Source organism: Hippopotamus amphibius, chromosome 1, assembly GCF_030028045.1.
Source record: "Hippopotamus amphibius kiboko isolate mHipAmp2 chromosome 1, mHipAmp2.hap2, whole genome shotgun sequence".
NCBI classification, from domain to species: domain Eukaryota; kingdom Metazoa; phylum Chordata; class Mammalia; order Artiodactyla; family Hippopotamidae; genus Hippopotamus; species Hippopotamus amphibius.
Window position 1 is genome coordinate 15,984,491 of NC_080186.1, and position 22,062 is coordinate 16,006,552.

Here is a 22,062-nt window from a genome sequence, read left to right on the forward strand (position 1 = left end):
TGTTGTTAGCAGGTGTGCCATCATCCAGGCTTTGTTGTTCCATGTAGAGAGCACAGGCAGAGGAGATTTAGCGGAATTCTTAAGGGCCCTAGGATTTTCGGGACAGTAAACGAGCACCGACATCAACTTAGAGTCACCAGATGCATCAGCCCCCTCACAAGAAAGTCAGCCTGTCCTTTGAAGCTTTGAAGCCAGGCATTGACTTCTCCTCTCTGGCTATGAAAGTCCTAGATGGCATCTTCTTAAATGGAAGGCTGTTTCATCTACACTGAAAATCTGTAGTTTAGTGTAGCCACTTCATGCCTTACCATAGGTAGATATTGTTGGTAACTTGCTGCAGCTTCTGCATCAGCACTTGGGGCTTCACCTTGAATCTGTATGTTATAGAGACAGCCTTGTTCCTAAAACCTCATGAACCAACCACCTCTGTTAGCTTTAAACTTTCCTCCTGCAGATTCTTCACTTCTCATAGCCTTCATAGAACCAAAGAGAGTTAGGACCTTGCTCTGGGTTAGGTTTTGGCTTCAAGGAATGTTGAGGCCGGTTTGATCTTCTATCCAGACCACTAAAATTTTTTCCATATCAGCAATAACACTGTTTTGTTTTCTTACCACTTATGTGTCCACTAAAGTAGCAGTTTTAATTTCGTTCGAGAGCTAACTTCTCCTTTGCATTCCTAACTTGGCTAACTGGCACTAGAGGCCTATTTTTCTGCCTATCTCAGCTTTCAACACGCTTTCCTCACTAAGCTTAATTATTTCTAGTTTTTGATTTAAAGTGAGAGACATGGGACTTGTCCTTTCACTTGAACACATGGAATTAACTGGCCTAATTTCAATACTGTTTTGTCTCAGGGAATAGGGAGGCCCAAGGAGAGGGAGAGAGATGGGGAACAGCCTGTCAGTGGAATACAGTTAGAATACACATATTTATGGATTAAGTTCACCATCTTATAGTAGCATCCAAGATCACTGATCACTTTAGCAAATATAATAATCATGAAAAAGTTTAAATCATTGAGAGAATTACTAAGATGTGACACACAGATACAAAGTGAGCAAATGCTGTTGGAAAAATGGTACCAATAGACTTGCTTGCCACAGGGTTGCCACAAACCTTCAATTTGTAAAAAATAGTATCTGCAAAGTGCAGTAAAGTGCATTATAAAGAGATACACCTGCATCTCACAACAGCATATTTACAGAATTATGTACACATCCCCACTAACTTGAGAAGATTTTCACACCCCCCCCCCCAAAAAAGAAACCCCATATCCATTAGCACTCCTTCCCCACTTTCCTCTCTCCTCAACCCTTGGCAACTACTAAATTACATTCTGTCTCTAGGGATTTGCCTATTCTGGACATTTCATATAAATGGAATCACACAATACATGGTCTTTGTGACTTTTTCCCTTAGCATAATGTTTCCAAGGTTCATCCATGTGGCAGCATGTATCAGTACTTCACTTCTTTTCTTGACTGAATAACATTCCATATTTTATATAGACACACAATGCCATGTTTTGTTTATCAATTCACCAGTTGATGAAAATCTGGGTTATTTCCACTTTTGGGCTGTGCTATTTATTGTTTCCCCATTCCTTCTGGTTTTCTCATTCCCTTTCTTCCTAATCTTCTACTCCTGACCTAAATAGAAAGTTAATAATGTTATGACTATCCTCTATTTTAGTGGATGTGTGTTAAGGCTTTCAATGATACAGACTCTCCTTAAAATTCATGTTCTAAACAAACCACATCTCTTGCGAATGACAGCAGAGCTCACTTTGAGATGTGTCTGACCACTGTGAAGATTAACTGACATAATGATACAAATCCTTTAATCAAATTTATACATGCATATAGGGACTACTCTAACCGATTTTCTACCATCTCATGCCCAGAATTTAATTAAGGACTTTTCAGATGCTATCATACTCTTGAGCTACTCTCCTCTGGAACAAAAATTCCTAAAGGCAGAGATCATGACACCTGCTTACTCTGTGTTATATTAGTAGAGTTCAAAGGGAACATTTGGGTCTGTAATACTAGCTTAAAATAGTAGTATTAATAATATTTAACATTTATAGAGTGCTTAATATGTGCTGGACACTATGATAAGTGCTTTACATATAGCACACTTCATTGTCACCACATATTTATGAAGTAAATACTATTGTTATCTTCATTTTCTGGATGAGAAAACCAATTCAGAGGTTAAAAAACACAAGGTCATAGAGACAGACAAAGGGAAAGGCTAAGACTCAGGAGCATCTGACTCTGTTGCTTTGATCTTGACCACTATACTTTACTGCTGGTATTCAGACTAACCAAATACATGAAAAGTTACATTCAAATCTTATGCACATATACTCAGAAGATTGCTGCCATAACTAAATATAACAAGAAGATATTATAGTCAAAAGTGAGAAGCTGAGAGTTTATCTTGAGGGTGAATGCCCCTCAATGCCACCCATCACTCTGAAGGGTTTAGGCAGAGATGTGAAAAAGGAGTGATAGTTCAGATCTCTGATTTAAAGAGATGACTACTTTGTGGAGAATGAACTTGAAGGGGGCCAAAGCTGGAGCCAGAGAAATGAGAGGTATCCATGCAGAAGTGCAGGTCTAAGGCAGTAGGAAATGGAGAGGAGGAGACAGATTCACTAACCATATCAGATAAAATGAGAGAACCTTGCTAATTGACCACATATGAAAAAGGAGTGACTCAAGGAGGAAGTCCATCAACAGTGACTTCAGGATGTTAGCTTGATTAAAGCCAGTGCCACTGAGAGAAAAGAACAGGTCTGGGGGACTAGGTGATTAGTTTGGTATTGGATATGCTGAGTTTGAGATGACTCTGGAACTTCCAAGTGGAGATATTTGGCAGGCAACTGTAAGCAAAAGATTGAAGCTCAGAAGAGGAGCTGGGGTGGAGATAAAAAATGTAATTCATTAGCATCTCCCACTGGAACCATCTACCATTAGATGAAATTATCCATGAAGAACGTGCTGAATAATATCAGAATTAGAACATAACCCAAGTAGCAGGGAAATTTTGGGGAGGGTGAAACTGTTGTATATTCTTACTATGGTGATAATTACATGACTTTACATGTCTGTCAAAATTCACAGAAATGAATGCTAAAAGGAGTGAATTTTACTGCATATAAATCACACTCAATAAATCTAACTAAAAAAGAAGAAAAGGAGAGAGTGATCAATAGTCAATATCAACAATGGTATCAACAATACCATTAAAAGCGGTAAAAAGACCAATACAATAACATGCTGGGAGCATACATCAGACTATATTAGTAATAGTAAACAGAGTAGAAGCAGAAATGGTAAACTATTCTTGAGAAGACTGAATAAGAGGAAGAATGAGTTTAAATGGTAACCAAATGGACGTGTAGGACTGAGGGAGTGTTTATGAAGTCTGAGACAGACTTCAGCATATTTATAATGAGAAAGAAGTCTATGGAAAGGTGGTGAATATATATATGAGACTGCAAAGAGACAGCTAGTAAACTCTGATGAAAGTTTGGACAGACTTGTAGCTACAGCAGAAGGTTGAAAAAGGCACACTCAGCGCACTCAGTTTTCTAAACAAAGACAGAAACAAAGCCATCTGCTGAGAGTGGGTAGGACTGGGCTGATGATAGGATTTTGCAATAGGGAGGTCATAAAAGGAATGGTTGGTGGTGGGAAGCACGTGTTTGTAGAGGCACTTTCATTCACAGTGTGGTGTAATCTTGTCCACGAGTGCTCTGCCTACTGGAATTTAAGAGAGAAGATGGGGTACAGCACTGTTTCTCTAAAGGAAAAGGGGATAGGAAAAATCACAGAATCTGGTTAAGAGTGTAGCTCAGATAATCCTCCTCTTTCATCTTTGCTCAAATCTCATCTTCTATAGAGGCCTACAACTCCAATCATGTTACTTACATAACACAACCTGCTGCCCCTCCAGCATTCCTTTCCCCACTTGACTATTTTTATAGTACTTAAAACTTTCTAATATAAACTAGGGCAGGGATCATGGGATTCTTCACTGATGAATTGCAAGTGCCCAGAACAATGTCAAACATGGTAGACCCTCATTAACTATTTGTGGCTGAAACAAGTGGGCTTTCACAACTCTCTTTAAACATGCATAGGGGCTTCCCTGGTGGCGCAGCGGTTAAGAATCCGTCTGCCAATGCGGGGGACACGGGTTCGATCCCTGGTCCAGGAAGATCCCTGGTCTGGGAAGATCCCACATGCCGCGGAGCAGCTGGCCCTGAGCGCCACAACCACTGAGCCTGCTCTCTAAAGCTCGTGAGCCACAACTATTAAGTCCACATGCCAAAACTCCTGAAGCCCACACACCTAGAGCCTAGTACTCTGAAGCAAGAGAAGCCACTGCAATAAGAAGCTGGCGCACTGCAATGAAGAGTAGCCCCTGCTCTCTGCAATTACAGAATGCCCGTGCACAGCAACGAAGACCCAATGTAGCCCAAAAAAAAAAAAAAAAAAAAAAAGCATAAATGTATACTGCCTAAATCCAGAAAATGTTAAAGGAACTTTATAACAATATAAAAACATGTTTCAAAGAATAACTGAAATGCGACATAATGGGAGGCTTGGGTTTTAACTCTTCCTGGGACCCTGAAAAAACCCAATTTACCTCCATGACTTATTTTTGTTAATAGCAAAGTAAAAATAATTCTATCCCAGAAAGAACTGCTTAAATCATAAGATTAATGCTTGAGATGCCTGAGAAAAGGTCTTGTAAACATTAAAAAAATGACTTTATTATGATTACAACTAAATTACCAAGTACTATTAATATAGCAGTAGAAAATGGAGAAATAGGGGAAGCTGGGACGAAGTGAGAGTAGCAGTGACATATATACACTACCAAATGTAAAACAGCTTGTGGGAAGCTGTTGCATGACACAGGGAGATCAACTCTATGATTGGTGATGACTTAGAGGGGTGGGATTGGGAAGATGGGAAGGAGTTGCAGGAGGAAGGGGATATGGGGATATATGTATAAATACAGCTGATTCATTTTGTTTTACAGCAGAAACTGGCACAACAGTGTAAAGCAATTATACTCCAATTAAAAAAAAAATGCAAGTAGAAGCACACACAAAAAAAGAAAATGGAGAAAAAACATATTGAAGGAAATGCATTTTGGACATTTTTCTGCATGAGTAGTGAAAATTATCTCATCAAGGATATTGGAAACACTTCTCAAGACTACTGTAAGCAAGTGAAGATAGATACTGGAGAAAGGAAAAGCTTTTAGCAAGACTAGGCTTGCCTGAAAGAGAATAGCATTCCCCTAAACTGTCTGGATTACCCTGTCTGGAAGCAAGTTAAGCACAGTGGTTTCTTTTGGAGGTAGATTAATTACTAAGTCTGGGGGAAAGTGGGCTAAATCCTAACAAAGAATCCATGTCTATTCATGGACATACGTATGACTAAGTTAATTAACACCCAATGAATGAAACTTAAGGCTCATGTTGTAAAGACATGAACTTCTGTAAATAGTGGGAAAGTGTACCCTATTTGAGGAGGCAAGGAGGACCTGTGCACAGTGCCGGCCAGAAAGGCTTGGCACCTGAGCCTGTAGATAAGCTCCACCATCATGTAGGTGTCTGGACTCATTCCACAGCATAGGAACATAGACAGAATTTGACCCAGCACCAGTATTCTCCAGAGAATGCTTAAAGATTTCACTGTGGAAGGGAACAAGAAAATAGGAATAACATAGCAGAAATGTACTCTTAAGGTAGCTTTGTTGAAAATATTTTTATAAACAAGATGGGGAAATCTAGTCATTTATAATTTACTTATCCCTAAGGATCACTCAGACCCAAGCCTCTAGAAAAGGAAGCTAAGAGAATCCTTGTTTTAACAATTGCTCTGCTGGTGTTGATAAATGACATGGAACCAGGAATGTGTAATAAGTTCTAGTCACAAGGTTTCAGAACATAGTCCTCTAGAAGAATATGAGAAGTTGGGTGCACATTATGGGAAGGTTTGGGCTTGTGGGACGCTCAAACCACTGGTGATCTATTTTTGGCCTCAGTAACTAAATCTTCCAGGGATATTTCAAATACTTCTTAGAAGGTTTAAGCCATGCAAAGGCAAGAATAAATTTCAAATTTCCTATTACGGATGCAGACCTTCAGGTAATGGTTTTAAAAATGAGTCTTTTTCAGGTTGGTTTACACAAACTGACTTTTCTTTTCTGCTTACTTACGTTTTACCTCTTTTAAAGTACTTTCAATATTCGCAGGTAAGAATAAATCAAGGATTACTACTAAAACAACTTTCCTAAATCAAAGTATGTTCCTTTTATACTAAGGTAAATCAAAAGTGAAACAGCAACTCGACTGGCTGTATGAATCAGAATTTTATTAACATCTCCTAAAACATAATCATATCTCCATTTGAGAAATAAATCTCTCATTTTGCAACCTACAGAAACTGGAAACCATCCTTCAACCTTACCTGAGCCTACAATAATATAAGGCAAACTCTTGGAAGCCACATAAGCAAGGTCAGCTGCTGCTACCACTGCAACCGCTACAATGCTGGGGATATGGGATGCAGTGTCAGTCTCTATAAACAAGAAGTTTACATTTGAACATCCCAGTGGGAGATACAAGATCTTGGATCCCTGCAAAGTAAGGACTTGGAACTGAGATTCTTATAAAAAGCCCTGAGACTAACAGAGTGACAGTCTCAGTGAAAAGGAAGCTGAAACAGTACACAGACCAAAATAAACCAGTGAACCAATACAGAGTGATGACAAGAAAGGATGTTTGCTTTCAGCTAGGTGGAGAGAGACTGCTATCATCCTGAAAATTAGTATACACAGGAATGCATTTACATTGTTTGCGGTATGAAAGTTGGTTTAGGACATTAAACTCAGATTAAGTTCCAGCTAATGCTTTACCCAAGACATGCGGTAATAAATAAACAAAAACCTGCTTTGGGAGGACCTGCCTTCAATCTACATCCAGGAAAGTTAAACTGAAGGTAAGTTCATAAAACATATTTATAAAATATACAAAGAAACAATGCACCAAGAGCAAAGCCAGAAGACAAACAGAAAGATCAGTAACCTCCCTCTGCCAAAAGAATTTCAAATAATAGTTTTACATCAGAGATAAAGTAAAAGAAAAAGAAAAGTAACTATTATTTTTAAAAGTGGAAAAGTTCATGTTACACAGCATGCATGTTACACATATACATGAAACTGCACAAATATACATATACATTCATGAAATTGCACAAAATGAATTCCAAAGTGAAGAGTGGGGAACGTTTTTCCACAAGTTCTGAAATGCTTTCTTCTTCCCCACCAAGTATAATGAAACCATTATAAAAATTCCTAGGACTTCAAGAAATAAACTAATACAGATTTTTGCACATTTAATTATTGAAGTGATCATATGAATTGAAAGTCGGGCCCATCTTTGAGGCTTTTCAGAGTGCCCTAAAGACACACACAATTCTCGTTTTATAGGGTTTGCCCTTCAAACCCTAAACATCCATAATTGCTGCAATGTGCTCCTGTCAGAAATTTGATCTAGAATAGTTGCAAGAAAATGTTTTCTAGCAGAAGAGAAGGGACCACACCCCTTATGTCTGACTTTACTGCTTTAAACAAGTACTTCTATACCAACTACTATATATTTCTATGCATCACGCCTGTCAAAAGCAAATGGTTTCTGAAGATAGCTTTAAAGTGTTTCATCTTCAGGCAGAGACAGTAAGAACTATTCTCAAAAAATAACAAAAGACTGATATTCAAACAAACTGTTATGATTTTAATAACCTTTCAAAGTAAACAGGTACACTAAATGAGTAAGTGCAAAAAAGATCGTAGTCATTATGCATGTGACAATTTCAGGTTGATATTATTTAAAAGAATGATGAGTTAATTTTCACTTAACTTTTGTAGCAATAACAGTAAAAATGTTAATACTGACACGAGAGGGTCAGGAATGTTTCTGGTAAGCCTTACCATTTAAAAAATGCTAGAGGTGCATGGGTTCTTGACGTTCATTTACTTTAGATTTTGAAGAGTATAAGACATAAAGGGAAATTAAGAACTTCTAATTGCTTTAAAACACATTTATAGGTTTAAAACATCATGAAACTAGAAAAATGCTAAGACACTTTACTTTCTGACATCAGTAACCTCTACCTCATCCCTAACCATGGCAAAAGACAGTTCTTCCCTTTTAGCTATCTTCTGGTTTACTGCTGAAGAATTTATATTCTTTTACTAAGGTGCTAGTGAGTTACATTAATTCCAAGAGTATTTGTATCTCAAAAAAAAATGTACCATGGTATGAAGACTACCTAACCCCAAATTCTGTTTGTCCATTTATCCCTAGGAGCTGTCTTGCAGTATCAGGGCGCCCAAGTGACAAACTGCTTAAAATAATTGAATGAATGAATGTCAGGGATGAGTGGAAGCAGGACTTTAGTGCAGAATTTTGCTTTATATTTATTTCAGTTCTGAGGTATGGTTTGCATCTTTGACTTATATTCCCTATGCCTGCTTTTCTTTCTATTATTTGTTCGGATTTTTTTTTTAAACATTTGTCTTCAATAGCTTCTCCTACTTGGGGAATTACTACGTCACTAGTTGTTGAATGACAACGCACAGGTAGGTAAATGAATGGAAAAAAATGAAGGGTCAAACGAATTACTATTCTCCACCAAATAAGTGTTCTTTCGAGGGGCATTTCATGTGCAGCCACACCAAAAGTAAGACTGTTTTTCCAAAGAGTTACCAAAAAGCCCCGGTTTATCGCCCCACCAAGGAAGAAGGTTCCTAAAATAGTGATGGCACTATAGATACCGATGTTTATGGAGGCCAGTCTACTGAGGAAACAGGTGACTTACAAACATTTATGATAAATTTCTCCCAGTCCCAATTGCCTTATATTGTTTGCTTTTCTGCTCTGGTTCACTGTGGAACTAGATGTTCTACAGTTTCAAGGAAATAGACACCTCTCACAGACCTTCATGAGGAAATTATCTCGAGAACTGAGCTGGGTGGGAAAGCCACATCTTAAAAGTGGGGATCAGGTTTTTGTTTTGTTTTGGGGGGGGAGATCAGGTTTCTGATTTGTCATGTTTCCCTATTAGGTCAGAACAGGCAATAAATATTGGGGATGTGGGTGACTAAAACATCCCCAGTACATATCTAGATCAACTGCTGAGGTAACGTTCATTTGTCAAATTGTATAACTTAACTTGACAGGTACACAGAGAGCAAATTATACAGTGAAGGGCAATGTTTCAGAAGATGCACTATGCTGATTCATTAAAAGCCATATTTTTATGGGCTGCTGACATAAGAATAGTTGATAAGCCTCTGATAATTCTGAATAAGATTATAAAAACCTAATGGTTAGATCCAAGATTCTAGGTGATGCTACATTAAAAAATAGTTGTGAATTCAGAAGACTATAATACTTTGACAATATTAATGACAAAGTAATAATGATAAAATTAATATTTCAAGAAAAATGAAACTTTAAAAAGAAAAAGTGGAAGAGCATTACCCTTATCTGTGAGTTAACAGAGAGGACACTTATTTTTCACAACTAGTTATAAACCTTTGACATTCTGATTGCTATCTTCCTTAACCCAAGATTAAAGAAGAGGTCTTGCATAGAAGAATTCTTTTAAGTTTAGGATTGATTAGGCTTTAAAATTCTGAGAAGACAGGATTAGGGACTAGAGACCATGCTGGTTTTGACTGGTTTCCAGCCCCAAACCAACAAAATTAACCACGAGGAAATGATTCATATGAACGAGTAACCACGAGGAAATGATTCATATGAACGAGGCAAAAACAAAAAACACGTGTACAGTGACATATACCTTGGAGGCATTTTGTATATTTGAAATTTCATTTGCATTTTTAGACAGTGGAGTAACTCTGCTGGACGCACTAAAACATAAACACACCACTGAAGAAATCAGACTAGGAATTTCAGCATTCATTTGATGTTTCTGGAAGTCAAGGAAAGTAGCCAATTAAAAAATAAGTCAAACATGCTTCTTTTTCAGGTTCAGCAAGCAAAATATAATTAATAACAGAACAGCTTACCCAGGACTGGGCTCTTTCTTGAACTTAAGTTCTGAGAATCCACAATCTCTTCTGTTTGTCCATCTGCTTCTACTTCTATTTTGTTCTGAATCTCTTTTGCATCTTCACTAAGGCAAGTTCTTATGCTCTCGTCCTCTTCTATGACTCTCTGCACTGCGGTGGGACCACTAGCAGTACTAATATTAGTGGCAGCAGCAGGAACAATGACTGGTGTGGGAGGAGGAGAAGCTGGAGGAGTTGGAGGAGACGGAGAAAAGGAGGGAACTATGGAAGGGGTGATAGGAGTTGGGACACACTCCACTTTCATTTCTTCTGGGGGATTTTCCAGAATCTCCAATTCAAGAGTCAATGGCAACACCTCCTGTTTTACTATTTCCACAATGCTTTCCGGGGCTGGTAATTTTTCACTAACTCCATTCATTTCATTAATTAGACTAGTACTAGAAACCAGTGGAATATCATTAGGTGCTACACTACAAGATTTCTTGCATATATCATCATCAATTTCATCTGTTGGAGAAGGATCTGATGCTTCTGTGCAAGATGTGGGGCTGGGTATAGGAACTGTGTCTTCTTTCGAGGAAGAGAGTTCACATCTGTCATCAATAGCAGTGGTGAATACTGGTTGGCTACTAAGAGCAGCAGAGGTGGGGGAAGCAACTGTACTTCGAGCAAGTGGAGAAATAGTGGTAGGTGATGGAGGCAGAGGAAGCTCTGGTATGGATTCTACTGCAGTGATCTCGGATGTCTGGCCTGCTTGTTCTTTCTTCTCTCCACTAAGGGCTAGCCTAAGGACTGGGGAAGGAGTCTTTAATACTGGATCTGGTTTTGGCTTCTCTTCTAGGGAAGAAAAAAACGAAAGAGATTTAAGAATAATTTTTGGATCAGAGATTATATTTTATTATTTTGGGGTAGTTCTTTTAATCTCTTACTCTAAAACATGGGCAGCGAAAGACAGATCAAAATATTACTTATTTTGCCACTCCAAAAACAATGCCATATTTTCTTTTCTATTTTCCACTGTTACATAACCTCCAATACTTATAAAGTTTATTTTGAAGTAAGAGAAGGAATTAATTCATCAAATAGTCATTCATCAATTATTTGATGAATTAATACAAGGATACAATGGAAAAATCTCATCAGAACTGAAACTAAACCATTCTCGGGATGGGAATGGGGCTTTTATTTAACGTAGAGAGACCTTCACCTGTAGAAAATTTTTCTACCAAGGATACGCTATAGTGACAGGACAGGACAGTTCAAGGACAAATGACTGGAGATTAAATTATTAGAGACAGATACTTTTTATTCTATATATTTCTGCTTTTGGGGGAATTTTTACAAAGAACATGTATTACTTGAATAAAAAACTGTTTCAAGAAAAACTATCATGGTGTCATTTATTATCAATGAAATTTATTATCAGTGAATTCAACTTCTTGAACATAAAAATTCATTTATAAACTAACTTTCATTTCTTAAAAGAGGCATATAACTAGAAATAATGTTAAGGAATAAAAATGGAAATTTATCTTACATCTTCAATCGAAACAATTCTTTAGGGAGAAATCAAAGTTAATATTCAGATAATCAAGCCCAATTTAAAAAAAACAATATATATGAGAATAATATAAAAAATGTGTGTCTATATATAGAGAGAGATACAATGAGAGTAAGAGTGACAGAAATAAATCGATAATCATAATAAAGGTACCAGAAAAATGAAAGGAACACTAACTCATGAAAATTTCCGTATTTAAAAATTCCAGATAAGCTGATACGGCATTCATGCCTGCGAAGATGAAACCAAAGGAGATTTAGACTGGTTTCCAGCCTTGTGCTTCCTTAGCAGAATAAACAGGTCCCAGTAGAAAAACAGCTACTCATGAGCATGTTCATCAAATGCAAACAAAAATTTTAAGCACTGCTAAAAGACAATCTAAACTGGAAGGGACTTTACTTTCTCTGCCAGAAATCTTTATGCATCAGTGAAACAGTGTTTACAATAAATTTCAGTTAAGTAAGTCTGTCAAAGAAAATATGCTCCTTAATCAGGTAAACAGATGGTAAAATTAAGCTGTTAAAGGCTAATTCACTCACTGCAAACACTTTTACTGGTCTTAAAATTCACTTTAATTGATGGGCTTAGAGGCTAGTGTTTCTTAAACTCTGCCTATTTACTGTAGTAGAGAAATAAGATCAATAGGCTCTCAATGCCCAATACCTCAGACTAAGTTGCCAGGGCAAGAGACAAAAACATTTCAAAGAAATACATCTATTATATTTATTACATATATGTGATATACATAAAATAAATATGCGTTTGTTAAAATATCCCTGATGAAAATAATTTCCAACTCACTGGAGTAACTACTACATGGGTCACCCAGATTATAAGATATCACTGCTAAAAAGCACATCAGAATATTACCCTTTATGACTACTGAATGAAACCTATGTGAATTAAACAGAAGATAGTAAATCTCACATTAAGAAGCTAATAAGAGTATGTTGATTCAATTATTAATTTTGGGAAGTAAAATTTCTGACACTAAAAAAATCAAAGGCAGGCCTATGACTGAAACTTTTATATACTCTTGAGAAATATCTGACATTAATAAGGAAAAGTAGAAACAAAAAAATTTGAGAGCTCCTTATTCTGAAATAAGTCCTTTAATTCATCAAAGTTTTAATACAGAAGCTGAAAGGTATAATAAATAAATCTAATAGGTCCAAATAAAGAACACTGATTTTATTTCTCTAAGAACTTTTACTATTAAGAGTATGCTTTGCAGAGCCATGATAGTTTGAAACCTAATACACTGAACTCAAAATGTTTATACCATTTGGTCATCTTTAGGAATTTGTGGGAATTTCACCTTTAGGTTTTTTTATAAGGAAATAATCGCTGAAGAGTGAGCAAAGACAGAGGTCTGGAATATTTAAAGCAACAATATTTATAATAGCAAAAAAAAAATAAACAACTAAATGTCTAACAATGAGAGATTTATTAAGGAAATAATGGCCTAGGCATATAATGGTATATTATTGCAATCATTTGAAATAAACTTTTAGAAGAATATTTAATGATACAGAAAGTTGTTTATAACAAAAGACATGATTTTTTAAAAAGCAGGGCACAAAACTGCATGTGCAGCATAAACCTACTGGTAACAACAACAACAAAAATACAGAACACTAACATATATGCATATGAGAAAGTCTAGAATTACATACAGGTTATTAACAATAGCTCTGGATAATGAGATAAGAGATAATTTTTCTTTCTGCTTACCCATAGTTTCTAAAATGAATGTCAAATTTATAAGAAGGAAAAAATTGCTCCATTTTATTCTCATAGAGTGGTGGAACCAAGCTCCTAGATGGGCACCTTTTGGTTGTCAAGGAGCCACACATGACTGAGAGGGTTACTGTCATTTAATGGGGAGAGACCAGGAATGCTAAGCATCCTGCAATTTGAGGGCCAGTCTCATTTGACAGAGAACAGTCCTGTCCTAAATTCCAAAAGAGCCCCAATTGAGCTACATTGGTATAACTGGTTGAATTACAACAGAATACCATTCACTGACTACCTACTCTACATCAAGAGCTTGCACTTAGACTATGGCATGAATAACTTTTGTTATTCAATTATATATACCATATCCTCAATACACGGGGCTGGATGCATTTTTTTCAAATATTAATCATTTAAGCTGTGTCTCTACACTATCAACACCAACTGAAGATTTTAATTCATTCAACAGTCTTTCTACAAATCAAGTTGAGGTCTTCCTTGCGTTTTTATCAAGTTTCAAAACAAATAGGAAATGGCATATCTGTCTGGAAACTTGGTCTTCATGTAACTATTCCAGCTAGTCACATCAAAAACTGAGAAGAATCAGACACATAATTATGGCAGCTGACATTAATGAAGCACTTAATATGTTGCAAGAAATGGGTCAAATATGATATATACATAGTGTCTTTAATTCTCACAATCACTAATGGGGTAAAAACTTACATTTCTATTTTACAGATGGGGAAACTAAGGGTTTTAGAAATTAAGTCATAGGTCCAAGGTCATATAACTAGTAAGTGCAAGAACCTGAGAATGATTTCAATCCTAAATTCTTCCAATTCAGAAGGGAAAGGGGGGCACTTATGGAAAAAGAAGTATTTAGGTGAATCAAGCTAGTGGGAGACTTTGGGGCTATAAAATGGGATCCTAGTACAAACCCTCAGTAATGATATTTCCATCAAGAGAGAAAAACTAATCTGACTGCAGAATGCAGAATCTATTGTTTCTGGGGGTAACATAACAATTTTTTAGAACAGTGTATTTTTGTATCCTACTTTAATTTCAAAATGAATCTACAGTTAAGAAATTTTTAGAAACTTTCTTAACTGTAAAAAAATTCTCTGAAAAATGATGAACCCTTTCTAATGTTATTTGAATTACATATATTTAGTTTAAAAAAGAAAACGACACTGAAAACTATTCTATATATCGATAAGCTATGGACAGAATTAGAAACAGAAAATTGGAATTACTGAATTTTCTGGAGAACAGCTGGTACTAGAGGAAGACAGCAGTAGTTTCAAAGAGCTACTGTAAACTCTTTTCGTCAAGGTAATGTCAAACATTTTCCTATTCACCCATACCTATATCAAACATCAATTTGAAATACTGACTTTATTATTCAAATCTCCACTAAGCATAAAAAACTGAGAGGAAACAAAGAATTCTGCATTCCTCCTTTTGTAAATCAAGGCCTAAATATGACAAGATGCAGGTGTCTCCTAATCAAAACATCATAGGTCAGAGCTATCACCATCAAGACATATTATGAATTCTTTGTGAAAGTCAGCATACAGGATATTTTAAGGCTTCTCTGCATGGTAATTATTCAGTATGTTTGTGTAATTTTAACTAGCAAGAGGATTATAACTGTGCAAAAGTAATGACATTTTGAAGGAAATACCCTGAAAATTCTCCACTCAGATTGAAAATATTCTGAGTTTTGACTAAAAACTGCTTGATCATTGGGGGTAAGGAATTAGTCTTCCACAATACCTAGTAACTGCATTCCTGCAAGGTGAATGGCTTTAACATTAAAAAACTTAACTTTAAGCATGTATGAGTCTCTAACTCTGGATATTGCTGAAAAAAGTATTTGACGCTGCAACTTTTAGAAGCATGTCAGTTTAGGATTTGTTACCTATCTTGTGGTTTAAAACTATTTCATAAAACAAAATTTAGGACTTGTCTCTGTTCAAGTCTACTAGGCTCCTAAATACTAAAAGGAAAGAACACCATATTATCTTTGCATGCCATAAAGAAACACTGAAACTATACGTTAGAAGTTTTTAAGTGTGATTATTTTGCAGTAGTACAGTGAAAAAACAATAATACTACATATCTCCACTTTATGTGCCAATTCCCAATGCTTTTTAAAGAATAATTTTTAGAAAGTACAGAAAGTATACATCGGCTATGAAATATTAAGGGGTTTGGAGGAATAAATAATTCAAGAAAATAGAAAACACATATGACTTCTATTCACTCTTAGAATGAAGTCACAAACATTATAAAATCATGAGCAAAGTAACTTGCTTCCCCTGTGCCCAATGAACTGTCTCCCAATTTTAGCTAAGGTCAACCTAAATCCAACTAGGCGGGAAAGAAAGAGAGACTGTGATATCCCACTTTCTTGCATGAGAGTTCCCTTAAAGTTTTCTATTTATAATCCAAGAGGCAATGTGTGTATTTATTTCACCAAACATTTGGTACTTCACGTTCAAGGTCAATAGTAGAGACCTTAGTATGATTCCTGCATAATAACAATGGCTATAATTTACTACGTGCTTTCCAAATGCCTGGCATGTCCCCACAGCCTCTCTGTGAGGCAGGTATTCTTTATTCCACTCTGTAAGTGAAGAAATTAAGATATGCAGCATAATGACTCAAGACCAAACAGTGCTTGATGGAGTCAGGATCTGAACTCAGTACTATCTCCAACTGAGGCTACAGAAGCCAAACTTGTAAGAAGAAACATTTCATGTTTTTAAAAACAGCAAGACACATATGAACATGTTGAACTTATAAACAAAATTGTTGTTCTTATAAAGCAATATATACATCAATTATTCTCCCCAACCTTGTTCCAAAAGGAACAGTTTAAAGCAGCTAAGCTTTTACCTATAAATATACATTGACAGTGAAGCATTAATAAAATGCAGGAAAAATTTTTACTAATCACAACCTATTTTACTGTCTTACATGTAGAACACTTTGATTTTCCATCTCAAAGCTTTGTTTGAAAGCGGGTATCTAAATAATCCTCACGTTTTACTCTTATTCTTAAATGCTGAGGGCAATGTAATTAATTTAAAAAAAAAGAGAGAGACTAAAGGTAAGAGGGAGGAAAACAGTCATACACAAACCTTGCTTCTGGTCGCTAGGTGCAGTGACAGGGGTGCTGGCAGCAAGATGAGCGCTCTCCACAGTCCCATAAACCACAGGGCTGTGCTCAGGGACCTGGCTGGGCAGCTGCTGGGATTTGAAGTACAAAAAAGGGTGATAATGAGCGTGCGAACATAAAAACTAGCAACATGGAACCCAAGCAAGTGGGGAAGACAAAGTAGGGCAGGAGATCACAAAATTTAAATAAAAGAAAAAGAAGAAAAAAAAATAAAAAAGGAAAACAAGGAAAAAATATATAGGCCAGTTTAATAAATTCAAAAAGTACATGGGAAGACAAGGTAGAAAAGGAAAAGAGGCAGCAGGAAAGGGAAAGGAAAAGAGATGATTAATATTAACCACAGCAAGAGAAGACAGCACAACAATCATTAGTATAACGCATTCTCCAGTGTTCCTTCTAGACAGACTTTCAACCTAACAATAGATGTCACATCTGAGAGGGAATTTAGCATCCTCCCAGTCAAGGCCAAAGGGACTTGGTCAGCTTCCTTTATAAATTACCTAGCAAAGTAGATCATCAGTCAAAAGCAGGATAAACATGATGGGTTTTAAAAACAGTTACTGATTCCAGAAAACAATACTGAAAAGTGATTCTTATCATTTGTCCATATAACCACTCAGGTGAAATGCAACTTGGAAAGCCTTTAAAGGAACTTTCACCTTAAAATGTCTTTAGATTCTTGGTCAAGGGTGATATCTTCTCAGAGTCAGAAATCTGAGTAAAATATCTGGCTCCGCAGAGCTAAGAGAAAACTCTCCTTTTCACTCAGCCAGTACATGAAATAAAAAATGTCCATCAAAACCCTACCATAGTAGGTTGAAAAAAACTGCAGAGCCATTGTTCAACTTAGAGGGAACAAGAATTACACAAGAAAGAACAAGAACATTCAACCTACACCACATTTCAGTTAGGTTTTTGAGGGTTACACAAAAGCCACACAACAAAGCAGTGTCTCTCCTCGGAGATCTAAGGTCAATTTTTTGATAGCTATAATTGTCTACATCGAATTCTATCAGTGCTACCATAGCAGAGCTCCCTGCACAATTCTGATTTTTTTTTTTTTGGAGCGGAGGGGGAATTCAGGGTAGATAGGGCCACTTAAAAGTTGGAATTAATGAAAAATATTTTCAAGTCAGTAAGTCTCACACAGAGTTAGGAATATAAAATGAAATATATGAGTTTAAACACCTACCATTTATCATATGTCATTTAACTAACAATACTTTTCACATTGTACAACATGCAATTTATATAGGACTATATGTGATGTACAGAATCACAGATAAAAAAGGGAAAAATAGTATTATTTCACCTATTCATTACAGACCATGGAAGTATACATATTCCACAATTACCTCTAAATGAAGACCACTAAAATTATATTTCCATATGTGAAAAAGTGAAGTTTCTATTTTCACTCTGAATCACTGCCAAAGGGATAGTACTACCATGATTACTCTAAATCCTTAGTTCCAGTGGGAAAAAAATTCTATTATTAAAATTCAAAAATTAGGAAGGGTTCATAGCTGTAAGTGAAAATAACAGTCAACCCTCTGTACTACAGGTGTGTGAACCGCAGACATGTAGAGCCGACTATACTAGGCATTTTACTGAAAAGGCTTAAACATTCACGGATTTTGCCATCCACAGGGTCCTAGAACCAATCCTCTGTGGATACTGAGGGATGACTGTAGGGACTCAGTTCAATTCTATGGCTGAAAACAGCTCTAGAACAAAGGAAAGATTCTATATTATTTAACATTTATTAAATAGTTATCCACATAATCCAGGAAAGAAAGATCTGTACATTGTGTCATCTACCAGAAAGAAAGAAAATATTAACTACTCCAATAGTCAGGGAAATTAATAACCAATAAAAAAGGGTAACTGCTGAATGTAGGTCACCAAAATAAATGACATACTTGGTTATGGTGAGATTTTTAAGACCGTAAAAGACTGCTGATGCCTATAAATTTGTATACATCAGGCAGTTTTTCAATCGAAGATTAAAATACCTTCAATCATATTAAATAGACAACTGTGCAAACATTTTTCCAACAACAAAGACCTAGGAAGATTTTATGTACAAAGATTTATAAGAAAGGAGTGAGATAATATGGTGGTTAACTCATAGTTCCAAATCTAAGTATCTAGTACATAGTTATATAGACACAGAATGCTAGGAAAGTACTCAATTTCCTCAGTTGGGGACTTCCCTGGCAGCCCAGTGGTTAAGACTCCATGCCTCCAATGCAGGGGGCACTGGTTCGACCCCTGGTAGCGGAACTAAGATCCCACATGCAACGCAGCATAGCCAAAAAAAAAAAAAAAAAGGGTAATCCTCAGCTGTAAAATGAAAAGCAACTAAAGATACTACAATGCCTTTACGCTTTAACATTCTCCAAGCCTCTGACAGGACCAAGAAAATAACATATTAAGATACAACATAAATCAATGGTTTAATCTTGCTTCAGATTAATTTTAATTTAGGCTAGTCTCAAATTTTAGCTAACTTCTAATTTCATCTCTTCTTAGGTAACGTGATCTACCCTGCTGAGAATATATTTAAAGAATTTAAAAATCACTGCATGTCAAGTCACTTTCCTATCATTACGAGTGGAAATTTATAAAACTCAGTCTGGAAGGGAAATTAGTATTAAAACATAAAATAATTCAATAAAGACGTTCAGGAAGTCAGGGTTAAAAGGTTAGGGTTTATTTGGCAACATCACATTGCTGCAATAGTTCATAATTTATGTCAATGCTAATTCCCTCCCCACATCAAATTTTTCAAGATCAAAGCTCTGACTGGCAGAAGAAACAAAGTTCTCACTTTTCAAGTACAGTGTTAAGGAAGCTTATTTAAAGGATGGCAAGATATCAGATACTTGACAGTATCCAAGAAGTGAATCTCCTTTATAAGGTCTACTTGGGAATCTACTCTGTTGAAGATTTACATATTAAATTTGAAGTACTTGCCTGAAGGGATAATGGTAGCTATGGGCCCAGTGGAAGAATTTATTTTTGTAAAATAGAGTACCAACAGGTAAAAGAGTCAACAAAATCTGGGGCTGTCTTTAATATTCTTTGTACAATTTAAAATTCATTTCTTGAGCGCAGTCAAGATGGCAGAGTAGAATGACTCTGAGCTCACCTCTTCTCACCAAAATCACAATCGTCTGCAAAACCACCATCAACAAAAAACGCTGGAATCTACCAGAAAAGATCTTCTACAACTAAAGACATAAAAAAGGAACTACAACAAGATGGGTAGGAGGGGCAGACTCATGATATAATCAAATCCCATATGCTGGGTGGGCAACCCACAAACTGGAGAATAATTATCCTACAGAGGATTTCCCACAGGAGAGTTCTGACCCCCAGGTCAGACTCTCCAGTCCACAGGTCCTGCACCAGGAAGATGAGACCCCAGAACATGTGGCTTTGAAGGCCAGTGTGACTTAATTTCGGAAGTCCCACAGGACAGAGGGCAATAGAAACTTCCCTCTTAAAAGGGTGCACGCAAAATCTGACGCATACTGGGACCCAGGTCAAAAGTAGTAATTTGATAGGAACCTGGGCCAGACCTACTTTCTGGTCTTGGGCAGTCTCCTGGAGAGGTGTATAGGGCTGGGGCTGGGAAAGAGGGGTGGTGGCTGTGGCTCACCCTGAGGATACAGACACTGGTGGCAGTCATATTTGGGAACATTCTACTGCGTGAACACTGCTGCTGGCGGCTGCCATCTTTGCTCACTAGCTCCAAGACCTAACTCTAACCCCACGCAATAGCCTGTAGGCAACTGGGATGCCTCAGGCCAAGCAACTGGGTGGGACAGAGCTCCACCCATCAGCAGACAGGCTGCCAAAAGACCTCGTGAGCCCACAGCCACATCTAGTCATTCCCCAAGACATGCCCCTGCCCATCAGAACCGCCTCCACCCACTAAAGCCTGCACTGGCCTCTAGACCAGTCTCACCCAACAGGAGGCAGACACCAGACAAAAGAAAACTATAATCCTGCAGCTTGCAGACCCAGCCCACTCACAGCAGGCCAGACCTGACCCAGGGACCAGCTAGGCCCACGCCCAGTCCACTAGCAAGCCAACACAAGCTTTAGGACATCCCAGATTCCATACCCAACTGTGTTAGGAACTGGTTCCCCCAATAATGATCTGAAACAAGTTCTAGGATCCCTGGGCCCTGCAGCCAGACATCAGGAACCAGTTTTGCATGCCACTACTAACTCCAGGCACTAACCCCAGGACTTGGTGTAACACAGGCAACAGCCATGGAGTCTTTGGGATCCTGACTCCACCCACCAGTGAGCCAGCACTAGCCCAAGGGCTCCCTAGAGATCTACAAGCCACCTCATGACCAGGCCCCACTACACAGCTAGCAGCATTCACACAAGGCATGGCCTGGCAAACCATCACATTAGTGGCCAACAAAGCCTACCAGATATCCAGAGTCAGCCTGCCACAACAGAAGGACCCACTCAGCCCTCTTAGGAGAAACCCCTAGAGCACAAAGCTTGGGTGACAAGAGGGGAGTGCACTGCTGGGATGTACACGATGTCTCCTATAGAAGGCCACTTTTCCAAGTTTGAGAAATGTAACTAACCTACCACATACATAAAAATACAAAGAGCACGTCAGACAAAATGAGGTGGCAGAGGAACATGTTCCAGATGAAGGAACAAGACAAAACCCCAGAAGAAAAAGTGGAGACAGGCAGTCTACCCAAGAAAGAGTTCAGAGTAATGATTGTAAAAATGATAAAAGAACTCAGGAGAAGAATGGATACACAGAGTGAGAAGTTAGACATTTTTAACAAAGAGTTAGAAAATATGAAGAACACCCAAAACAGAGTTGAAGAATATAATAACTGAAATGAAAAATACACTAGAAAGAATCAATAACAGCAGATTAAACGGTACAGAGAAACAGATCACTAAGCTGGAAGACAGAATCATGGAAATAACTGCCGCTGAAGAGAAAAAAAAGAAAGAAAAGAAATGAGGACAATTTAAGAGACCTCTGGGACAATGTCAAGTGCAATAATATTTCACATTATAGGGGTCCAAGAAGGAGAAGAGAGAGAGAAAGTGCCTGAGAACATATGTGAAGACACAACAGCTGAAAACTTCCCTAACCTGGGAAAGGAAACAGTCACCCAACTCCAGGAAATGCAGAGTCCTACACAGGATTAACACAAGAGTAAGACACCAAGACACACTGTTATCAAAATGCCAAAAAGAAAGATAAAGAGAGAATATTAAAAGCAAAGGAACTCCCATAAGTTCCTTTTTTTTTTTTTTCAACAGAAACTCTGCAAGCCAAGAAGTAGTGGCACAATATATTTAAAGTGATTAAAGGGAAAAGCCTACAACCAAGGATCTTCTACCCGGTAAGATTTGATTTAATGGAGAAATCAAAAGCTTTACAGAC

At 37.3% G+C, this 22,062-nt stretch overlaps 1 protein-coding gene across 14 annotated transcripts in view; it reads right to left on the reverse strand.

Moving 5' to 3' along the window:
• EIF4G3 (eukaryotic translation initiation factor 4 gamma 3) overlaps positions 1-22,062 on the reverse strand; it is a 342,848-nt gene that overhangs the window by 99,183 nt on the left and 221,603 nt on the right. For 7 of the 14 annotated variants that reach the window (XM_057698680.1, XM_057698662.1, XM_057698723.1 and 4 more), the window contains 2 exons: positions 16,579-16,687; positions 10,129-10,968 (listed from right to left, as the gene is read on the reverse strand). In XM_057698680.1, coding sequence (XP_057554663.1) covers positions 10,129-10,968; positions 16,579-16,687 — 949 coding nt within the window. Of the gene's footprint in view, positions 1-9,045; positions 10,032-10,128; positions 10,969-16,578; positions 16,688-22,062 lie in introns of those variants that run through there. The other 7 variants (XM_057698671.1, XM_057698750.1, XM_057698712.1 and 4 more) reach the window with 5 other exon arrangements.